General features: G+C 37.4%; 1 protein-coding gene across 11 annotated transcripts in view; it reads right to left on the bottom strand.

The window, feature by feature from the left end:
* Positions 1-1,303: 1,303 nt before the first annotated feature.
* Positions 1,304-24,955, bottom strand: part of Pak3 (p21 (RAC1) activated kinase 3) — a 285,220-nt gene continuing 261,568 nt past the window's right edge. For all 11 annotated transcript variants that reach the window (XM_026777965.1, XM_026777964.1, XM_026777962.1 and 8 more), the window contains 4 exons: positions 24,309-24,408; positions 23,606-23,802; positions 10,400-10,537; positions 1,304-7,808 (listed from right to left, as the gene is read on the bottom strand). In XM_026777965.1, coding sequence (XP_026633766.1) covers positions 7,719-7,808; positions 10,400-10,537; positions 23,606-23,802; positions 24,309-24,408 — 525 coding nt within the window. In that variant the 3' untranslated portion in view covers positions 1,304-7,718. The remainder of the gene's footprint in view (positions 7,809-10,399; positions 10,538-23,605; positions 23,803-24,308; positions 24,409-24,955) is intronic.

Raw genomic sequence — 24,955 nt, 5'->3', positions numbered from 1 at the left:
CACCCAAGGCCCATTGAACTTCACAGAAGCAGAGGCTGAAAGAATGGAGGAACTAGCAGATGGAGAGTAGAGCTGCGAAGTGCTGACTTCTGGAAGACATGGCTGTTGTACATCAGTGCACAGACTATATGGTTATCTGAACGAGACCTGAATGAAATCCAGCCAGTCAAAATTTCATCATGGGTCAGGAAGGTGCCCCAAGGCCCCATTCATATTGAAAAAGCTGTTGTCAGTTGATGGCAGCTGAGGATTTGAGAGCCAATCTCCTTTGCACATGCCTTAGTAGATAACCACGCACCCACGTACTTATGGATCAGAACTAAATGGAAGATATTGATATAAGATTGAGAAGGGGCCAGAGAGGTGGCTCTGCAGATCAGGGTGCTTTTTACTCTTACAGAGGACTAGAGTTCAATTCTCAGCACCCACATCAGGAATCTCACAACTGCCTGGAACTCTGCTTCCAGGAGATCCTGTGCCCTTATCTAACCCTCATAGGCACCGACACACATCTGCACATAATGTAGACACATAAACACATGAATAAAAATGAATCTTTGAAAAAGATAAATAAGACAAATCAGAACAACATGGCCATGACATTGTATGCTCAGAAATTTCCAAACAGAAAGATAATCAAAATTCAAGTGTTTGCTACATGTAAACTCTCATGGTGATTTTCCTTCATCTATCTTTGGGATCTGCCAAGGTTTTGGGATAAAACCGGACTCGCTGAACATAGTGGACAATGAGGACTACTGAGAACTCAAGAACAATGGCAATGGGTTTTTGATCCTACTGCACGTACTGGCTTTGTGGGAGCCTAGGCAGTTTGGATGCTCACCTTACTAGACCTGGATGGAGGTGAGTGGTCCTTGGACTTCCCACAGGGCAGGGAACCGTGATTGCTCTTTGGGCTGACGAGGGAGGGAACTTGATTGGGGGAGGGAGAGGGAAATGGGAGGCGGTGGCAGGGAAGAGACAGAAATCTTTAATAAGTAAGTAAATAAATAAATAAATAAATAATAAATAAAATGTCTAAAAAAACAAAAAAAAAAAACCCAAGGTTTTGGCCTGTATTGAATGTACACATTCATTTCTCTGAGCTAGTTTATGTAAAGACCACAGAAAGAATCTGAGTAATTCAGTGGAAAGTTCTGTGGGGGAATCATCTGTTGCATTGATAAAACGCTGGCCATCTTGCCACTCTATGTCTGAAAGAGAGTGATACCTTCCCAACATAAAAGAAGTAAAGCAAGGGCAGGGTGGGAGAGCAGCAGAAGACAGAAGCAACAGATCATTGATGTTTGTCATTTTATTTGCAATACTTTAGGTCCAAGTTTCAAACTGCAATATTTTTACACTCAAGACACAGTCATGCACAATCCATATTTCAAATTTCTATTGCTTCAACCACAATTTAAAATAAAACATTAGAAATTAAAATCCTCAAAGAGATCTGTTGCTGAGGGCAGACAGATGGAGTCATACCATCAGCAAGTCTACAAAAGAAATAATTTCAAAATCAAACAAACGTAAGACCATAAATACCGCTAATCCAAAATTACATAAGAATTTCACTACACATGGGCTTACAAATAACAAATTTTGACAAAATTAATGCACAGCCAAATGAGATATAACTCCAATAAACAGTGAAAATGAAGATTCTCCTCAATTTATTTTATTTGGATGTTATGAGTTCAATCCCAGTAGACATCAGTATCCATGTGATCTGGCTCCTACTGCAGAAGTACTGAGATTTATAAACTCAAGCCATTAATGGTGAAAGATATTACCATCACTAATGAAGATAGTATATGCGGCTCCAAAAAGCACACCACACACAAGCACACACATTGAACTTGAATTTCACACCCAGGGCTGGTTGGCACTCTGCTGTAGGCAGACAGTAGGGACCATCCGCCAAACTAACTTCTAGTTTATCTTCTTCTCAATAGCATGATCATATAACTAGCCAATTTCTGTGGGCATTTTCAGGAGAAATGTTTTATTTAATCCCAATAGTTAATTTGTTAGCTAAAAGCACACAATTGCCTTTTTGTTGCTACTTTTGCAACTTGTAAGTACATAGGTCCACTCTGTGGTCTTAGCCATTAAAATGCTTGGGTTCTGCCATCCTGTGCCATTTCTACTTCAATGCTCTCAGGCCCATCACTGTTTCATAGGAAAAGAGAGGCCCAAGTACAATTTTCTTCTATGAAAGGTGACAGTGAATTTCTGTTCTAGTAGCAAATTCTAGCCACAGTTTAATGGAAACCAGACTTTACATACAGTGTATAGAAAATGAAAACTAGGAACATCCAGTGGAAAAAAAACACAATAAAATAAAAACAAAACTATTGTGAAGAAGTTGGAAGGTTTCCATGAGTTTGATCAGCATTCTCTGGTGATGTTAACTTCATTTACTTGATTTTTTCCATCTCACATAGTTCTATGTAACTGCAACATAAGAGATCCAGGCTCAAGCTTGTGATAATTGCCATCGCCTTGGCAGGCTAAATTTGCAAGGCAAACTGTTACTCCACACAGTGTCAGAGCTTTTGGAAAGACCTTGAAGAGCAGTTAATTCAACACCCCTATTTTATAGATGAGTAAATAGAAAGCTATGTGATTTGCTTGAGGTCACAGAGCAAGTTAGGCAGAATGCCCATGTCAACATCTATGTCTCTTTCCTGAGCAGGGCTCCTTCTACTACATCTAATTCATTTTCTAGCATTGCTATCAATCCTTTCCTTGTTTCTGAATCAGGTGACCACAGTCCTAGCCATGCTGTTGGTATTACAGGACAGCATTCACCCGATGGCAGCTTTCCATGGAGACACTGATGGCACTAGTTAGACTCTGTAAGTTCACCTTTCAAGTTCAATGATATTAAGTGGCAGTACATGCTACAAGTTGATAGTGTATTTCTAGTCAGAGGTGTGCACATGATGACATCTCGATTCCCACATTTGCAGATTCAGTTAGATACTGTTTAATGATAAACAGACATTCCCAGGCATGAGAAGTTGGGTTCAATGTATTTGATCACTAAAGGAGTGTGAAGCAGAAAAGCAATGATAAAACTAAAAGCTAAACAACCAAAAACTAGAGTAAAAAATGTCTTTTATGAAAAAAACTCTTTCATAAGAGAAACATTTCCCTTATTTCCAAGGCCCTATTTATTCCCTTTCCAATCTACATGCAAATATATGTTCAGTATTGTGTGTTAAGGTTATTCCAAATCCCAGGCCCATTAGACTGTCGGTTTACAAATGCTGAATTTCAGGCTTCTTCTTCCAAGACTGGGAGATGTTTATACCACACACCCTTCATTTGTTTAAGTGAATATTAACTGCAATAAGCTTAGAAAAGGATGAGATTCAACCAGGATAGCAAGGTTACGACTTCCAGACATATTGTGAATAACTAAGTAAAAGTCTGTGGGATTCTGGGGGTTGGGCCTGCTTTTGATTACCACAGTATGACATACATTAATAAAGTTCTCACCTAAATTTCTTTGGTGAGTTAGAAGGAATTTCTTCTCTTTTGATGGTTGGTCTCTCTTTTTCTGACAAAACCACAATTGCTAAGTACAAGCTATAATTCTGCAGAACAAGAGGACAAAGGAGACCACCTCAAGCCAAAACTAACAGGACTGGAACTGAATGCTGACAGGCAATCCTATTTCTCTTAAGAAACTTGGAGTTAGGTTTAATTGTATATGGTAATTTCTATTGAAACCAATGGGATTTGCCTATGGCCATTAAAAAAGAACTTTAGGTCTTGTTATGCAAGAAAATTGTGGGAACTAGCTATTTTATCCTTCTGTTCTTCCAAAATTGACTTTGGAAATCTTTTAAGAAAATCGAGAAAGGAGGCACCGGAAACAAATATTGTCAAAGGGGCTAATCAAGTTGTCAGCTCTTCAATCTAAGGCAAACAAAATACACACCTGGATGCCATACCAAAGCTGAAGGAAGCTTGATTTATAGCAGAATACATTTGGAGTTCTAGCAGTGACATCTCCTTAGCTCATAAGAAAGCATGTGCCATACCTGAGCATGTGCCAACCTCAGTACCTAAGCAAGTATAAAGCCTACAGAATAATTGTAACTAGGAAATATCTGTGCCCTGCATGCTCTGGGCTCTGGCCAGAAGGCAATTGCTCCTGGCATCTCTTCTATGTTTCTATAGTTCTCTTTCTGTTGTTTATTTTTTAAATTAATAATATAATAATATCAAAGAAAGTAACTTTCTGAAAGAAAAGTTTTCACGTAATCCCACCACCCTAACACAACCGATTTCAATTATCTGTTTTCCCAGACTTTATCCATATGCACACCTCTTTTTACATAGGTATAATGTCTGTTCGTGTTATTTAAAAGTGATTTCATAGACTCTCTCTGAGAACTGGCAGCCTCATTAGAAATAAATGACCCATGGAGGAAATTAATATATTTACACAATCTTTGAGGTGAGAAATATCCATTATTGACAAACATCTCAAACTATCAAAACAGATATACAGAAAAAGGAAGTAATCTATATTTCTTTTTCTTTTAGCCATGGAATGTGCTTCACAAGAGAGATAGACGTGAGGATTAGGTAGTTAAACTGAAACACTGTAGGTGCAATTCACAAGCCTGAAAGAAACCTGAATAACACAATTAAAGAATAAATACTTGATTTAAATCCTTTCATGTGACTTGGCCATCCAGTAGCCAAAATGGAGTATGGATGCACAAATATTTACAAGGACACATAGACAAGATCATCAAGAACGAAGTCATTTCCCAAAATGGTGACTGATTTAGAGGGATTGTGTCACCCCCAAATCTTCATGGGATTATGACAACGAACCAGATCCTTGCTACAATATTAATGTTCTATTCTTTCTTAAATAAATAATCTTTACTGTGCTTCTCACCCTTCCCTGACTTTCCCACTGCCCTATTCCTATCTCAGGACTTTTGAATCAACATTGGAAAATGTGCCCACAAATGTCTCAGGGCACACTGGCAACGTTAAAGAACTGGATATACTCACCTGGATTAAAATGAGCTCAAAACAAAATAAAGGAAAGGGACTCAACTATTAACCATCTGGAGGTCTAGTTGTTCAAGTATCCCAAATATGGACCCTTCAGCATCATTTTGGCATGAGAAGCAGTTCCTCTCTAATACTTACTAGAAATATATGTAACTTGTCAACACAGGGAAGAGACTTTAGAGGCTGCTCTAATTAGAACATGTACATAGATATAATTTTGTACAAGTAATGTCTACTGGAACATATTGTTAAATCTTTGTACAAAGTGATGGTAAATAGGTACCTAGCCCCTCCCTGCTAATATGCTGAACAGAGAGCATAAATATGAACAGCCATTTCTCTGCCGACAGTGATCTGAAGGATCACTGCTCCAGGATTTTTAAAATAACAACACCAACAATAATAATAATAATCAGCAACAACAACAACAACAACAACAACAACAACAACAACAAAGGCCTTTACAACATGCAAAGGATGTTAATTGATGTCTTGGACTTCCCAACCAGGGTTTGGGCTCTATTAGCAGAACATAGCCATCAATTGAACTGTATTTGCATCCCAGGTGTCTTGTGGAATTCCCTGGCATTACAAGTGGGAAAAAATCCTTAATTTAAAGTAAGGTAAAGTAGAAATTAAGGTTCTTTTTCTCTCACTAGAGAGGTGTGACATTTAAATATTTTAGGTTCAGATACCTCTTTGCAAAATAAACAGGAAATTAATATAATCATTTAATTTTCTTTTCATATTTGTCTTTTATTTCATGGTAAATATTTTCAGGGGAGGGTCAAACCCTACCCTAATTTTATAACGTAGGAAAATAGGGAATCCACCAGTGGTATCTTCTCAACATAAACATATGTACTACATGGTCAGCAGAAACTCTAGAGACAGTGATTTCATTTAAAGGAATGGATGGATGAATGGTTAAATGGGCAGATGTACCTCACAGAGGAGAAAGGCATATGCCATTGAGCTCTTTCCCCTCTTGCTGAATGTATATAAACTCTATTCAGATTCTCTATCTCTACAAATGAAGAAATGCTGTATAGCATAGGTTGTTGGCTTTTCAAAGGCCTAGTGAAACAAAATTTCTCGAATTCATGAAACTGACTATACACTCAGAAGAGAAGCACATCCTTTTCTATGTAGATGCCTTCCAGATGTTGTTCTACTCCCAGAAGATTAAAAATATCAACTTACAAATTTTAATAAATATATGTATGTATATATATTGAAATAAAGTAGACTTTAGGATTTTCCTTAAGCCACAAAAGGAATTCCATTGGACAGATAGTTCTTCTGAGATACAAATACAGATCAAAATAATTGTCTTGGTGAGCTTTTAACGTCTTTATGAACAGGCTTTAAAAGGACAAAAGCCCAAGTAACTAAATAGAACACACCATATCCCAACAAAGAGATTGGAGATACCGAGGGGAAACAGCAAGTATTTCGAGGTGTGGTGACTGGGAAGTTGCTTTCACCGACTTCCCGTTTCTTACAGAGATGAATACTGTATCTCCAATCTTTTGATTTTAAAAAATTCTTAAGTGTTACACATTGTCAATATGAATATTTTTTATCATGAAGAATGTTGACTAATGAATCTATTTCCTCACAGTGTGCTTATTGTACAATGTTTATGTTACAGGAGCACAAGAGAGGATTAAATTCACTATTATCTTTGTTTACTTATTGTCCAAGGAATTCTGCGTCTTCCTTTTGGCTCTCAGAGAAAGTTCCATCTTTGTGTAAGTAAGGTTTCCCCTATCTGGATATCCTAGGTTTCGGACCTGGACTCACCCAGAAGCACCGCCACAGTTTCAGTGTGTGTCACTTTTCTGTTATCACAGGCCAACAAACTGCTTTACACAACAATTCCACTACTAGAAGCATCCTGGTAAAATGTGACAGGATCTCACAAGTAGAGCTCTGCTTAGACACAATTTTTACAAGCTCATCCTGAACACTCAGATTCTTCTCTGCTTTTGGAAAATGTCTTAAAGGAAACCTTTTCCAATACAAATGCAGAAAAATAGGTACACAAACCAAGCCACCACTACAGAAGAAGAATAGAAAATTGCGACTCTATTAGGGCATGGACGTCCACAGCTTCACACAGCTCTTGTTCGATTTTTTTTTCATTTTTGTTTTGTTTTGTTTTTTGTTTTGTTTTTTTTTCTTTTTTAAAAAACTGTTGACATCTTTTATTTCTTCTGAACATCTAATGACAATGCAAGTGAAAAAACATCACATTGGGTAAGGAGTTGTGAAAGAGGTTCGAATGTGAGAGGGACTACTGTCTAACTTAAAAACAAAGACGACATGATGAAGAGGGAGTGCGCATCTTTGAGAAATCTTTTTCTTCAAAGTAAATGCACAAAATGAGGGGATTCACTACTGGCTCTTTTGCTTCACGGTGGGAAGTGGGCACTTAAGGGCCACTTCAACATTGCTGCCCTGTGTGGGCAGCAGTCCAAGATTACAAATAAATTACATAGTCTGAGAGAGTAGGAAAAAGGCTTATAAGAAGTTTCTATTTACTTGAAAGTTAAAGAACCCCCACCCCATTTGACTGTCTTTTCTTCCGTGTTTCCTGCAGCAGAATCTTAGTTCAGTCTTACTCATCAGGGAGACGGTGAGGGCTAAGGCTCTCAGTTCTAACGGCTACTGTTCTTAATTGCTTCCTTTGCAGCGATAATCAGAGGAGTGAGGCTGGAGAGAGGCTTGGCTAATTTTAAAAATGGATGCTGTAAAAGGAATGAAAAAAGAGGAATTACTAGAATTCTCCTTTCTCACTAGTGCAAGAGCTGTCATCCTTCCTAATTCTACAGCCCTTTAATACATGTTGTGCTGAGCCCAAATCACAAAATTATTTTGTTGCTACTTAACTGTAATTTTGCTACTGTTATGAATCATAATGTAAATATCTGATATCTGACCCCCAAAAGGGGTCACAACCCACAGGTTGAGAGCCATTGTGTGATGGTAGCTCTACATCTTCATTTATCTCCCCCTTTTTTCCACTGAAAAGTGTTTTGAGAACTCACTGGGACACTATTTTATTTTTAAAATCCCTGCCAACTTTTGTCCAAGATTTTTTTTTTCTTTCGATGTCAAGAAATCTTATGGAAACTTATTTGGCACGGCTAGAAACTCTTCAGTATGGAGCTTGGAAAATTTCACTCAGTAATGGCCAGACTCTACATTTCTAAAGCTGATGAATGGTGCTGGAGCTGCTCTCAGGCTTGAAAAATTAGCTTCAACTGAACATCAAAATCAATTTTACTCTGAAACCCTTGGCTCCCTAGTTGCCAAACCCAATAGCTGTGTCTCCACCACTTCTCTTGGCTCATCTACAAGAGCTGATGCAAGCCAATCTCTTCCTTCTTTCGAACATTTGCTTCTTTGTAGGACTGTGACATTCTACTACTGCAGGTCTTCCCCTAGTGTGGGTTTTTTCCGGGCAGGGGCCTTCTGATTATCTTCTTTGCATCCTTTACCTCCCTACCTCTCACTCACTATAACACAGCTCTCATTAGCTTCTTTTGCTACTTCATTTCTTATCGATCTCATTTTTTGTCACATTGTCAACCCAACATTAGCTTTATAAAGGTATTCCATTATAACTTTCCCTGCTGTCTTCCCTGCCCTTCTGTCCTACTTTTCCATTGTCTGCTGGATATTTTTACTAGGGCAGTGCTTCTCAACCTTCCTAGTGCTGCGGCCCTTTAATACAGTTCTTCATATTGTGGGACACCCCCTACCATAAAATTATTTTCATTACTATTTCATAATTGAAATTTTGCTTCTGTTATGAATCCTAGTGTAAATATTCAGTATGCAGAATATCTTCATATTGTGACCCACAGGTTGAGAACCTCTGCTCTAAAATGTTTGTTGGTCATTTTTAATTCAACGTTTTGAAAGATATAGTAAAAGTTCTACAACAAAGTTTTTTTGTGTGACATAAGTTACAGGAGCTTTGGAGTCAGAACAATGAAAGATAATTGACTGTATGCTCTGTTTATCTGTGTGGTTACATTCATGATCCTTTATCTTTGTCATCCTTGGAAAAATGGTTTGAGATATATCAGTACAGGGATATATATGTGGTGACAGGTTTAAAAAGAAGTGGAATTGAAGCATTTACAAGTTCATGTTTTGTATCTATGATGTGGGAACTCATTAGAAGATTAACAAAGGGTCATTACAGATTTGATATTTTATGACCCTATGATGATCTGGAAAATGCTCACAGGTAGCAGGAAAGGGGTGTTGCAATGGTGCATCCTTTCCAGTACCTCTAAATAAGGTACCTGTGCAGAGGGGTCAAGAATCTTTCCCCCAGATGTGGGTCCTTGTTTCTCGAAGAATGCTAGAAGCAATTGGAACAGAATTTTTCATGCAAGGAAGTAGGCAAGAACACCATGAATCTATGATTAGCATTCTGCACACCAATATTGCATCTTTTGTTTAGCCTTATGTATGCAAGTCACAGAGAAAGCAAGCAGTTGTTTATATTCGTCCTGAAAGAAAGGTCCCTAGCAGTAAAATTGTTTGTGCAATCCTGCAAATGTGCTGCTTTGTCAAATAAATACATCTTTTCAAAATCTACATGAGTTTTCATTTCATGTGTGGTGGAAAACTGGGCAATTCTAGGCTCAAATTAGAGCTCTTTGCCTTCCAAGACTTGTGTGAGCCTTTATTTCCACATCTGCAAAATAGGACAACAACAACTCCCACACATATTTGTGATATCTGAATGAGATTTTATACATAAAGAGTTTGGGAGGTGAAAGGCCTCAATTATCATCATATAAATTGGTCCTGAGAGCCACGAAAAGGACAATGGATACAGAGGCACTCTCCACTGGTTGGTACTCATCCAGGCAAGCTGGTGTCTGCCATTTGGCATCACATGCAAAAGGGATTTTCCCAGTAAACTATGAGAGTGGCAAATATTAGGGAAATTATTGCATAGTTATGTAGAAAATTACCTCTGGCCAAGAGAACCTGCATACACCATCCAGAGGCACAAATGAAGCTTTGGAAAAAATTCTAGCAATACCAGAAAGGCAGTTGTTTTTTTTCTTTTCCTTACAGAGTAAGATTTCAGGAAGAACAAAACAGAATTATAGATTAAAATGCAAATTCTTCTGAGAAAAGGCAAGACAACATGATCAATCAGCCAGGTAATAAATGCATGTCTATTCTTATGTGTAGCCTAACTCTCAATACTTGTCTCTCAACAGAGCTCTCTTACTGTCTCACATTGACATGGATAAGCTCAACACAGCAACTCAACTCTCCATTTGTAATTGCCCTATTTTATTTTCACCTGCAAAAGCTCCTTGGCAGATCCTCGTCTATCCACATCCATCTCGAGACAGCGATTTAAGAAGTCACGGAATACAGCTGACAGTCTCTCGGGATTCTGGAGTTCTGGGGTTCCATTAGTTGCTATCAGATATAAGGCCTAAAAGGAAAAAAAAGTATTCAAATATACTCAGCACACACATAGTAAAATCACAGGTATAAATCAGTTTTCTTCTTATTTATTCTATATGTTTTCAAAAAGTCCATTTTAGAGAATAATGAGGACATGGTTTCTGTTGAAAGGTGGGACTGAGCACAGGTTGTATTGATTTATAGTTTAGCAGTCAACTCTGAGCCTGGTTCACTAACAATACTAGTTGCCACTGTAGAAAAGTTCTTCATGTTGGATGTACCTTAACTACTATTGCTTGAATACTATGGAAGGCGATGTAAGAGACAACAATAATATCATTCCTAGGAAAATGGATGGAAGTAAAGGAGATAAGATAAGCCAAACCTAGAAAGACAAACATTATGCTTCTTTTTATAAGTAGAATCTAGATTTCCAATGACAAGAAAGTAGAAGAGGAACCATTGAGGAAAAGGAAGGGATGAGTAGTGGGGAACAGCATAGATGAATGAGGGTCAGAATTAGCCAAGTACATACTAGCACATGAATCAAAATGCCCTTCTGAAAGTTATCACCTTGTACAATGAACATGCCCTATAAAATTGCATATACTAAGAAAAAAGTGAAGATAGACATTTGTTAAAAGTAGCTCTCTCTGGCATTACAATTACTGGTGATTTAGTTTTTAAAATATATTTTTCAACTTTCAATTTTTTTCTACAAGGGACACAATACTGATTATTATTATCATTTTAACTCCCTACCCAGAAACATTACTTAAAATGAATTTTAAAAGCTGCAGCATCCAATTTTCATCTATTGTATTTTGTCCTCTTAGGATTAAATGTTATCTTCATCAAGAACTGTCCTTCAAGGAAAACAAAACTCTCAAACTACTTCTTTTCAAATTATTGTTTATATTTTATTTGCAACAGTATTATTTCTACCTAATTTCCTTTGTCAAAATCCATACACTCAGTTACATTATGGACTAAGCTGGCCTTTGTGGACTAGCCTGGGAGCCTAATCACTATGTATAAGGCTGTTTCTATGGGGAAATGCATTCTAGGTTCCAAATAATTAACTTAAAAAGGAACTTTTGGAACACATCCTGTGCATGAGCTGGGGGCTGTCTTCATAAAAATGAAAATTGCTGCCCTCTGCCTTGTTAATGAGACAAATACAGTTGTAGCCAACACAACAATGACAACAAGAAAGGGTTTACCAGCAAAGGCAAGTCTCAGCTGAAGCTGACTGGGGAAAATAAATCTGCACGTGAGTGCTCATGTGCCACTTTTAAAGAGTCACTGAAAATTCAAGAAAAATGAGTAGGTTATTAGAAACTGGACAAGAGAATTGTGTGGCTACTTAGCTGCTTCTAGTGTAAGCAAGAAAGAATGGGATCATCTCTGTGATCTCTTGCCTCACACCCCAACCTCACAACATTCAACAGCTATTTTCCTAGGTTCTACCAATGCAGCATGTAGCTATGGCTTTCACAGTCCTCTACTTCCTTCTATCACCACTATCTTTGCTTAGGATCAGGACTATTCTCAGACAGCTTTAATACTGTCCTAATTGATTTTCCTTATTTGAACCTTTTTGTTCTTAAGCCTACCCCCTCCCCTTAAAAATTCCATCTTCCTCATTTTTTATCTTGTCACTCATTTATCTTTTTAAAAGTTCTTAGTGGCCTCCTATTGTCCAAAGATGCAGGGTTTAAATGGTGTTGCCCCAGATTCCTCCCCAAGAGCATTTGAGAGAGAAAGGAGAAAGTGAAGAGATAGTAGAGATTTTAGGATCCTATATTCACATGTATAATGATTGGTCAAAGGAGTTTTGCTTTTCTTCCTATTTATCATTCTAAACAACACTTAATTGGAACAAAGGGATAAATATACTTGTTTATATAAATATAAATATACCACTGGTCCACAAGACATTTAAGGATAGGCATGATATATGGTATATTTGCTTTCTTCTTCCTTCGTCAGCTTTTGTCTGTTCTATTCTCCCTCTAGGGACTTTCTCTTCCCTCTCCCACCCATACATACTAACCAAAGCTCACATATTAGTTACACCAATTTGTTGCTTAATCCTGAATAGGAAACACTCTTTCTCAGTTTCCTCTTCTTCTTTCTTCATCTTGTATATGGTAAACTGTTACTTGACTTTGGGGAACAAACAAAAATGGTATTTCCTCTTCAGTCTTTGGCATCTCTCTCAGGTAGATGCAGTGTTCAACCATCCAAGTTTTCAGAGGACTGTTTTGTGCTTTAGCATCAAAGACCATGTTTTCCTCAATCTGAAACAATGAGGACAGTTGCCCTCCTCCTCCTCTGAGCTTCAAGAGTCCACAAGTCTATTTTTACAATGCATTTGGTTGTACTGATTAAATACAGATCTGTCATTACTCCAGGACTGTGAACCCAAGGAAAGGAGAAACTATACCATCTATGATCATCTCTGAATTTTGTACTCATTTGCTAAAAATAGATATTTAAAAAGATATATTGTTGTATAATAAATGTCAAAGTTTATGAATTTAGCTACTCTGGGAATATAACAAATTAATACACAAAATATTAAAGTTTAGAACATTAAGTACTATGTTAAATTATAAGAAGATAAAAACAAAGAATGAAAAACACAATTTTAGAGTTGATAAAAAAGTGTGATCACATTGACTACCACTACTCACAAAAGGAGAAATAAGAGAGCTCTATGCGTGGTGCATTTAAGGACATCCTATCAAAGGGAGGGAGATCTACACCAAGCTGAACACAATGTGTTCCATTCAGACAAACCCAGAGATGAAAAGGATCTTGAAAAAATTGTGTTGCAAAACTTCGCAGTTTCAAAAATTTCTCCTCCGTAGCTGAGGCTGACCAGAGAAGATTGTCATACAAGAGCATATTGGATCATAAGATCCGATACATTTAATGAGGTGAGATAGAACCATGGTTTATAGATTGCATTTATATTAGAAATATGATTGGCAAAATTAAAATGGTAGCTATTTTCCACTGTATAAACATAACTAAAATTTTCTAGTATTGAAGACGTCCCAATGATAACTATAACTATCTTGACAATAACATACGACCATTAAAGTTTTCACTACCCCTATGTGCAACTGAGTTTACCCAAGTACTAAGAGAAAACCAGTGTGCCTAATTGGAGGAATAATTGAATTTACCTTATTGGCAATTTCCTCAGTTGAGAAATATCAAAGCCCTCACTGTGGAAGTTACCACATTTCTCGAAAGAAGTCTCAAGACAATCCATATGTAACCCATAAATTTCCATTAAGGCAATGCTGAAATAGGACTATTTAATTAAAAAGCTTTAGTTTGTGACTTCAATTCATTATAACAGTTTATAAAGTTTACATTAAGTCATTGAAAAATAAGCCAGGAGACTTTCTGGGAAATATGTTTGCAAGTATAAGAATTATCAGCAGCAATATAATGAAACAATTTACAAAGCAGACAGGGTATGGTTGAGAAATCTTTTCATAAGCTGAGCATTTGGGATTCATAGTCCATTTTCCCATGGAAATTATGTTATACATATTGAGTGGGTTTCCAAATGAGTCCACACAAAATATACTGAGTGTACAATATCATTATGTAATAAGAGTAATAAGAGGTTTGCTCGTCTAAATGCCAACATCAGTGAACATATGTTCATAGCAAGAATGATTACATAAAATTGAATTACTAATTAATGTTGTCTCATATACTTCACATGACAACTTCCTGAGGTAGGCTATTATGATCCTCAAGTGACAGGCAAAGTATCTGTCCTGTGGGGATAAAAATAACAACTTTCTCAGTGTCACGCTTCTAATAATGTAGAAATCAATAGTTGAATTCAGGTATGCATTCAGACTCTATGCTCTTAACTGTTGCATGACATCTATTACAGTCTCTGGGCAGAGGCAGACAAGGGAAGGCATGAAATGGGGCATACTGTTTTTGAACACCTGGCATACTTCATTCTGTTTTTCCTTGTACAAAGAAAATGGACCTCTTTTTGGTCAATCATTGTCTACTAGTTTGGAAAAGGAGAACAAAGGACACATACATACCTGGAAGAGAGAAGTGTGTTGTGTGTGTGTGTGTGTGTGTGTGTGTGTGTGTGTGTGTGTGTGTGTGTGCGTGTACATGTGTTCATGCATACTGGGAGTTTATATAGTCATCTTGTATTCTGGTTGGACCTACAACCTCCTGCTGTCCCGATTCCTTTCTCATTTTAGAATTTTCTACTCAGTGCTTTATTAGCAAGATTTGGCAATGGGCAAGTTGACACATTGTGGTTTAGTTGACCTGGGACTTGAGAGGTTAAAAGCCAGAGCATATTGCTACTCTGGTGTGTTTATGGATTTCATGAGAGGCTCTGACATTCCTCATTTTTCTAAAAGGGTTAATAGAGTCCAGCCTGCAAAAGTTCACTATATATGCACACACTATATGCCATGCTTTGTGTCACCTTCACACTATACTGCAATATAGCACTGCAGTCTAATTTACCTCCATATTATCTCACATACAAATTCTCACCTATTTCCCAATTATGAGGAGCTGTTGTGCTCCTGCTTAATCCTTAGGAGCCATTTTAAAAGAACTTAGGGATATCTTCCCTTATAGGTTTATAATAAAAGATAATTAAGTAGAACTGACTGATTAGGTGTTAGGTTAGCTTTGGAATACCTTTTCCCAAGCAGAAAGCATTGGCCAGTGCCATAAAATAAATATCAGGTGACTCTAACGACCCATGTGACCCATTCTAATCTCTTGTTAAGGAACGTGTAGCAGGCAACTTGCATTCATGATGTAATCCTACAGGACCTTAGCAGTACTCAAGGTTTGGAACTATGGGACATTTGAAAGTGGGAGTTAGGATAGCAATATAGATTTAAAAACATAAAGCAGTAGGAAAGGAGAATGGTCCAGGAAGTCAAGGAAGAGTGAGAAACTGGAGAACTGGAGGAAACAGGAAGTCAAGGAAGAGTGAGAAACTGGAGAACTGGAGGAAAGAGGAGAAAGAAGGCAAGGCAAGTGCCAAGAGACAACAGGAGGGAAGGCAGTTGGTAGAATGATGAGAAAGAAATAAAGATAAAGGCTAGAAGATATGGGATGTCAAAGGAACCTGTAGTATCCTAGGCTTCATTCTGCTTTGCTCCATTTTTCTGGCTCTGAAATGATAGGGAGATGGAAATGTTGATTACCCTGATTTGAACAGTGCACTGAAACACCCCACTTTGCCCCATGAGTATGTACAATTATTGTTAACCAAGAAATTTAAAAGTTGAAATGAAATTAAAATGAGAAATGACTATTACTGAAAAATTGACTTTTCTTAATAAACACTCCTACATAGCTCATTTTATTAGCTCATGCCCAATTTCTAGTTCAAGGTATATTTAAATTTATGTGTATTTGCATATCATTTTATCCCTGTAAGAGCTATATCACTGTTGTGGTCTTTCTGATTAATATCAGTGTGAGGTTACCAAGTCTTACATGCAGCATGTTCTACACCATGATCAAATATTTTTCTCGGTAAGATAGATATGGGGATGTAGGTTGATCTTTATATTCTACAGGACAGATTTAGTCTGGAAGTGATGAGAAAGGAGTGTCTGGGATGCTTTCTGAAGATTCCTTCTGCTAAAGCACACTTAACAACAACACTACTACCTTCCTGGCAGGATCATGTTTAGCTACCTAAAACCAAAGCACTCAGAATTGAAAACACAGAACCATAAACTTGTGTCTTTGTTTAAGTGAATCTCATTTGATAGTCAAATACAGAAAGCGAATTAAAGAGGATATATTCCAGTGGAATCAAGATCCCTGGCAGGTGCCCTCCGTTTTGCTCCCTACACTAGCCCAAAAAATTCCACTCGATTTTAGAGCTTTGTAGTTCATATCAGGAAGGCAGCAGGTTAGTCAAACTGTAATAATCTAAAGCAAGAAGGAAATAGATTCATAGCAAGTAGTAACCTATTAAAAAAAAAAGAAGTAACCTATACAAGCTAATAGATTCCTGACTGATAGGCCTTAGAATAGAAGTCACTCTTTGATTCACATAATCAATAAAGTTGGTAGAGATGACAAAATGCTCTTTTTCTGGTTGTGTCCCATTCATCAGCATCTCCTTGATGAGGAGTGCTAGTGAATGTAGCCCTTAGAGGATGAAGTAATTCCTTCTTTCTATCACCAAAAAGAGAGAAAAGAAATGGAAGAGATGTAAAAGGCATGACGAAGAGGTAAGGTCAGTTCTTTTTTCTTTTTTTTTAAATAATATATACAGCTTTAATGGGGAAATAGACTTACAGAACCACAGGTTCCGCGGAGAACAGGAAAACAGAAGAGGCAGTGGGCTCACGCTAGCCAGATTTATATGTAAACATTAGCCCGAGGCGAACACGCCCCCTAATGGGCTGGGCTTATCCCTACACCCAGGCAAGCATTATTTATTAAAATACACTACATTATTCTTCATTTTGTATGTGCCCAATGATCCACATTCTCAGAAATAAGGTCGACCAACATTTCTACCTAGGAATCAGCATTTCCTCACACTCTATTCTCTTTCCAAGCTACATTTTCATGAACCAGAACAATAAGATTGAAACCAGAGGTTTTCAACCTGTGGGTCAAAACCTTTTTGGTGATCACATATCAGATATCATATGATTCATAACAGTAGCAAAATTAAAGTTATGAAGTAGCAACAAAATATTTTTTGGTTGGAAGTCACCACAACCTGAGGAAATGTATTAAAGGGTCACAGCATTAGGAAGGTAGAGAACTACTGGTTTAAACTCTGGCTTTTCCCTGGTATAAACTGCCTTGATGAAGATAATGTGGTGGTGTGCCAAGAGGCTCAGCTAAGAACTTTCTAGGTATCTTCTTATCAGAGTGCAAATGGTTTTCTAAAATGATAATGTGACCAAGTTAGAAAGGACATAAATCAAAACAAAAACAAAAGTCAGAAGTAATCTTCAATTTCAGGAAAACTCTGATTTTCTTGGTGAATTCATATTTCAAAAGCCATAAGATAGAACTTATGAGTGGATATTTCCATGGGTAAATGTACAACCACAACCCAAGATTCGTTTCTTAACAATGATCTTTGATTTTGACAGCCTTAATTCCTTAGCCAATGGTATGGTACTTATTAGAGGAATAGGCATATGTGGCCCTGGGCTATACCCAAAACATCCTTGCTTGTAAGTACTCTGAGGAATGATAAGAAAAGTCACAGGCTATGGGAATCTCTCTGGGCCAACAATGGTTTCTTGATCACCACATTTTAAAACATTCCCTTTTCTATGCCTGGTTAGCTTCTTGGGTTTTAGTTTGCTATGGAATCAGTTTCCCCCTTGGCTTTCTTCTGGGTCATAACTCACAAGTTTGAACTGTCTGCTTCTGTTTAATCTAAAGGAAACTTGCAGCTTTCACATGGCCAAGTCCCACTTTCCTATGTTGAATTCTTCACAAGCAATGATTCTTAAGGGTTTCCTATCTTTTGACAGGCAATTTTTCTCTTATTAAAAAGAAATGCTGCTACTATTCTATAATTATTTTACTTGTAGTTATCCCAACTCTCCCCCTACTTTTAGGCATAGGTTAAGCCTTCAAAGGAAGAGGAGTCTCAACAACCCATCAATAAAGTTTGCTGTTCCACAGCAGCTTATGGAAAAAGAAGGGAATGCTCCCAGCTCTCCCTGAAATACATTCAAAACAATATTGACTGAGTGCTACCAAAGTATGCTTGCTTCTCTGGTGTTCAGGAAGTTTATGTCTGACTTTAATTCCAAATGAGCACGCACCATCAAACCCAGACATTCCAATCCACAGCACAGGTTCCAGTGGTTGGAGGGAACAAGATGCAGTTTGGCCCTTAGTTGCTGTTGTTCAGGCACTAGGGCTTCTCTCATTTTGCATAATGGTCTTAAGACATACCTGCTCCGGTTATAAGAGAAAAAGTAAGAAATCTGACATTTGTGTAGTACTTTAAGAGCCAGTAAAGAGGAACAGAGGAAGTCTCTTAATGTGGCAGCAGGCCTTTACTTGAGTTGTTACCCTTCTTTCTTCGCAGTCATAGAGGCAATGCACTGAGCCACATACAGTCACACCCATGGTTACCTTATGTTCCAGTATATGCTAGGCACTCAGCTGCTGGCTTATTTTAAATACAAACTCCGATTACAGAAGACAAAAATTCATTCAAGAAAGTTATATCATGGAGATGTATACTTAACTAATATTGCTCCTTTTTGATAATGTGATAGTTTGAACTGCTAACTTGATATAATCCAGAAGCACCTGGGAAGAGTCTCAATGAGGGGTTGTCTAGATTTGGTTGACCTCTGTGCATGGATTTTCTTTATTCCAATAACTGGTGTGGAAAGACCTGCACACCGTATTGTAGAAAAATGAGAAAAGCTAGCTGAACACTAGCATATAGTTATTAATTCACTGTCCTTTAATCTTGACTGTAGATATATTGAAACTGGACACTTCAAGTTTCTACTGTCTGTTGACTTCCCCATAATGATAGACTGTAACCTGAGATTCTGAATTTAAACATTTTCTGCCTTATATTGCTCTTGTCGGGGTATTTTTTATCACAGCACTAGAAAAGAAGCTAAGATATATAGTGCTATGATGGAGGAGGGTTATCTGTCTGTTACTTTCATTGGTTAATAAAGAAACTGCCTTGGCCTTTGATAGGACAGAAAATTAGGTAGGCGGAGTAGACTGAACAGAATGCTGGGAGAGAGGAGCTGAGTCAGACAGTCGCCATGATTCTCCTACCCAAGACAGACGGTGGTTAGAATCTTCCCAGTAAGCTACCACTTCATGATGCTACACACATTAATAGAAATGGGTTAATCAAGATGTGAGAGTTAGCCAATAAGAGGGTGGAACTAATGGGCCAGGCAGTGTTTAAAAGAATACGGTTTCCGTGTAATTATTTTGGGTAAAGCTAGCCAGTGGCCGGGAGCTGGGAGGCGGGAAGCGGCCTGCAGCTCCTTCTACAGTGCTAAGTCTGAAAACGAGGATAAGTGAACAAGATTTCAACTAGGCTTTGATGCTCTTATCTATGATTTCTTAAATGAAATGGACAGTATGAGCAGAATGTGTTTTCCTGGTTAAGCAACTGTGCTCAAACAAAGATGAAGGAATGCTTCTTACTGTAAACAGTGCTCTACTAAGGTCTTGCCATATAGATTCACTTTTGGCCTAGTTCTAGTTTCCAGTTTTTCCTAAGGGATAGAATCCAATGTTATTAGCTTTTAATCACCACAGAGGACTCCGATATAAAAGCACAAGAAACACAAGTAGGGTGTGTGGTTCACACACTATATCACAGGCTGCTTTGAGCACTGGAAGCAGAAAGTAGATTTCAGTGGATCAGTACTTGATACAGCCCCACTAATGCTTAAAACAAAGGCATAAAGCAAACACTTAAAGGGGGGCTAGAAAGTGACACATAAAAACATAAAATGGGATTATAACAGGTTCTGTATGGACTTCAAGTGGACATCACAGAGACATTTCATGAGAACCAAAATTCATCACAGCTTGATAAAGAACAAACTTACTATGTGTGAGGGTAAACATAATTTTTAAAAGAAAGATACTCTCTTTGTGTTGATTTAGGAAAACAAATGAAAGTCTGGTTTGGTAGATAGAAATAACTATCTCATTAGAATCAGGTCTTTATGATCACAACTTTTAACAAAATGTATCATCCATTAGCAGAAAAGTGGTATCAACAAAAAAGATCAGTGTTTGATGTGCATATTCACAGAGAAAGATGGATTTGGTTTAAGCTCCAGTTACTTTGGCAAACAGAAGGAATGAGGCACTTATTTATTAGAGACTGCATAACATTGCTCATGGGTGACAGAAAAACATGTTCAAGGCCAATTAAGTTAATTGTACACTTAAGGCACTGGACAGTGAGGAGGACAATAAGAAGGCAGTCTCCTCTCTGTCTCTAGAAGAGTTGCCAATACCACAACATCAATACAGCTAATAACTCTCTGATCTTTTAAAAGTATTTCATGAGCAAATTAGGTCAATTTATTTACATTTTAAAATTTTCAATATTTTTATTACTGGCCAAAAGAAGCAGTCAATTTTTGTATCAAATGTATATTAGCAGTCAATATTGCAGACAATTTGCTCAACTGAATCAAGCATAACAAAAACAGAAGCCACTGTGAAATGCAAGCAACTTTGTAATGCACAGCCTGAGACTTCACTTGGAACCTGTTCTGTTTAATATGACCTTTCCTGGTATTTATATTAAACTGTACAGAATCCTCCACTCCATGGGAGTCGGGTAATAGGTGGGGCACGGTGAATCCATTGAATGAGCAAAAATAACTTTAAATATCTTCTCTCCCTTTGCTTTCTTTTCTGTTCATGTTTATAAACTTACACATATATTTTCTACAATGAATTAAACATGGAGCTAAATTATTTACATATATCATTCACCTAATTTTCATGTAGATTCAGCAAGATGGATATTATCCCTCTTCACAGAAAGGAAACAGGTTTATAAGGGTTTTAAGTGACTTTTCAAAATGTCCAGAGCGTTTAAGTTACATAGCCAGGACATACTTAAGTACCTTGAGTACTTAACTGGGTGTTTTTGCCCCCCCACAAGTGCATGCCACTCTTTATAGTATTATTTTAACTCCTTTCCCCCCTTTACTTTCACCTGTTTCAAAGTCTACAAATGGTGAACTGGTGGTAGATTGGGATAATTTTCAAGAAAAAAAGTGAGTGCTCTTTCCTGCCTCTCCTAAAGTTGCATGGTTTTCTAGTTCCCAACACTGTGTCAGGTTCCCAGAATCAATGAAAAAGTGAGCTCCCTATAGTGTCACCCTGTATCTTTCAGTCTGCAGTCTTCCCCTGGGTTCAATGAATACTCTTTTCAAGTCCCAAATAAGGCCAGATAGGTCAGGATAGAAGAGTTACAATAAAGCTTAAAAGTATTTCTGGTGTCTAGAAGAAAAGAGCTTCAGAATCAGGCTGGCTCAACATGGACTGACTGATTAATTAACCAGAGGCCAATCACATAAAGAGAATAGGGCACAAGGTTACAGTCAGTCCTTGTCAGTGCAATTCAACAAGGTGGACTTTCCAGCGGGTCTTTTTGTGACAGTCTTAATGGAGGCTTCCTGAACTATGTGGTTTATTAATTTACAATTACTTGTTTTGATAGAAGGCTATGGATTTTAAGAGACAAGCTATAATTATGAGTTCCAATCTCAGGCTAGAAAGTGCCTATGGAGGTTAAAACTTGTTTACCTTTTTCCTAGTAATTAGCAGTCTTGCTAAAGAGACAGAAATTATGACTAAGGAACTGAAGAGAGCAATAAATGCATTACTGAGACCAGTTGCCTTACATAGCCATATTCAATCCTTAAATTCTGCAGGTTGTAAGTTACTCAGCAGAAGGCAGAAAGCCTTCTGTAATCCATTTAGTGCCTCTAAAGTTCAAAGACTTAAGGGAGGAAACTCATAGAAACAACAGACCTGATGTGTTCTTCCACCGCTGTTTCTTAATGGGCGAAGGTAGTTAAACAGTAAAGAAACACCTTTGTAGTTATCCTGATGCACTGTCCAACAGGTCAGGGGTGGACTTGATAAACACATGGAGGGCTGACCCACAAGTGCTGGGAAAATGCCCCTTCTTTCCCACTCAGCCCTGCAGCCAGCTAATCTATGCACACAGCTCACTCATATCTGTTGCTTTCTAATCCGTGTAGGGACAGATCAACAGCCAAGTTCCAGGGTGGAATCAAAATAATTGAGGATTAGAGGAGGCCTCTCCCTCTGTTTTGGCAACATGACACTCAATTTCAAAAAACCAATTTTCAACTGCAAAAACAATTAGACATTTACTTCCCAGATTTCTTGACATGTATAGAAAGCCACATGTATCTGGTTTGAATATGGAATTTGCAAACATATTGAGAATACACTTAACTGATGATCAAGGGCAATGGGTTTTGTGTACAAAGGATAAAACACAGTATTAGACTCATCATAATAATGACATAGATTTTAGAACTGTTGTGTGTGAATTTTAAGAACAGATTTGAATTTGTGCTTATTTTCATTTAGCAACAATCTCATGTCCTTTATGCATATGAGATATGACTTTTGCTTTACTGTGAAGTTATATATAACTCAATAGCTTTTGACTTACATCTACAATAAGCAAGTGCTTCTTTTGTATTTGACTTTACCCAACGATCAACTACACATATCTGAATAAAGCCATTAGGGTTAAGGTATGAGTTGGAAGGTTTTATTTACTTATTTTTTCTTTTCAGAGGTAACTGAACCATTTGAGGATCAACCCTCCAATTATGTAGTATAAACAGAGTTCTCTAACCCAGATAATTTCCATTCATCTTCTATTTGACAAACTTCTAATTAAGCTTGTGATTTCATCAGGCTGAAGCTATGTCTATTTCTGTCGCATTCAATGTCAACCAAACTATTCTTGCTCAATGAATCATTACTGACAACAAAGAAAAAAATTCAACTTAAAAATGATAACTGCTTCAGGAAATGTATTGTTTTACTTTGTTAAAGTAATTATGAAACAAGAGCACATGATAAAACACCCTTTCTTGCTGGGCGATGGTGGCACACGCCTTAAATCCCAGCACTCGGGAGGCAGAGGCAGGCAGATCTCTGTGAGATCGAGACCAGCCTGGCCTACAGAGCTAGTTCTAGGACAGGCTTCAAAGCCACAGAGAAACCCTGTCTTGAAAAAACCAAAAAAAAAAAAAAACCACCCTTTCTTCCCACATCCTTTTCTACAGTTTTATAGTAGGAAGCTGTCTATTAAATAATATTGAAGACTTTTGTTAGAGAGACTGAGAACAAGGTACTTTAAAGTCAGAGCAATTTATAAATCATAACTCAGTGTCTCTGTGTTGCTTGTTCCAAGAAAGTTCGAGTTCTGACCAATTTGGGGAATCATGGTATTTTTTCTTCCCTCTTTTTTGGGGGGGCAGAAAGTACATGAATTTTCCTGACTTACCCTGAGTGGGTTTTCATTAAGGTAAGGAGGTTCACCTTCCACCATTTCAATGGCCATGATCCCCAGAGACCAGATATCAACTTTTGGACCATAAGCTTTCCGAGTTACCACCTCAGGTGCCATCCAGTAGGGAGTTCCCACCATAGTGCTTCGTTTACTTTGCTCAGGAGTGATTTGAGCACAGAACCCAAAATCAGCTGTAGAGAAGAAAAGTCTATTAAAATGAGCCCAAATAATTATTTTTTTGCAATAGTTTATTTTTCCATGTGGCCGAACCTTCCTTAAATGTGATAATGAACATTTGCCAATGCTTTGCTCACATCTTGATCATGACCCAATCCCTCAGCTACTACTGATTTTAAAGGGGTCTGAATCAATTGACAAATGGGAATACCATTTTAGTAGAATTCTATATCATTCCCTCCTAATACCTTCACATCTATTTACAGAAGTTTTCCATTTTCTAGTTAGTTATTTGCTATCCATTCATTCTGGATACTACTAGACATTCTGAAATATTAATTCCAAAAAACACCTGGTCATAATCTATAGGAACAGACTATCAGACAAGTTCTTTAATTCAAATTAAGCTCTAACTACTTTCAAATAAATCACTTTCAGAAAACATTATCTTCTCAAGGTAGACAGTTGGACAGTAGAAATTCCTTGATATTTTCTGAAATATCTGAATCAAAATACGTACTCAGTTTGACAGAACCATCCATCCCGAGGAGAATATTGTCACTCTTTATGTCTCTATGGATCACTTGGTTTGAGTGCAAGAAATCCAAAGCTTGGAGGCACTATCAAATCAGAAAAAAAAGTTCTAATTGTATCACAAAGATTTTTAATTATATCACAAAGATTTTTTCTTTTTGAAAAGGTTGTGATTTGATGTTATTAAACGAAGTAGATTAATGAATGCTTTAAAACCATTTTCAAACTACCCTACTGTTTACATCAATGATGATACTTAGCTTTATGTATTTGAGGGCTCATGTATCTCATTATAGAGTAAATAATGAAGTGGATAATGCAACAATCAGTACTAGTTACTGTTATAGTCCAGTTGACCAGTTAGCATAATCATGCTTTGGTTTAGATTTCTAGGTGATTCTATAAGCCTCAGTGTACATGGTGAAGTTTGATTCAGTAGATCTAGCATGGGAAACAAGAATGTGAAATTGAAATAATTTTCTTGGGCTATTTCTGATGGACAGGTTTGAGGATGGCTTCCAGTTCTAAAGTAACTAAAGGTACTTGTTTGGAAATTCTTTTGTCTTGTAATATTAAAAGATACAAAATACAGGTTCAGGTTGATCCCGAATTTCCTGAGAAACCGAAACACTG

Source organism: Microtus ochrogaster, unplaced genomic scaffold, assembly GCF_000317375.1.
Source record: "Microtus ochrogaster isolate Prairie Vole_2 unplaced genomic scaffold, MicOch1.0 UNK92, whole genome shotgun sequence".
Classification (NCBI taxonomy): Eukaryota; Metazoa; Chordata; class Mammalia; order Rodentia; family Cricetidae; genus Microtus; species Microtus ochrogaster.
This window is presented reverse-complemented; position numbering and strand designations above follow the sequence as displayed.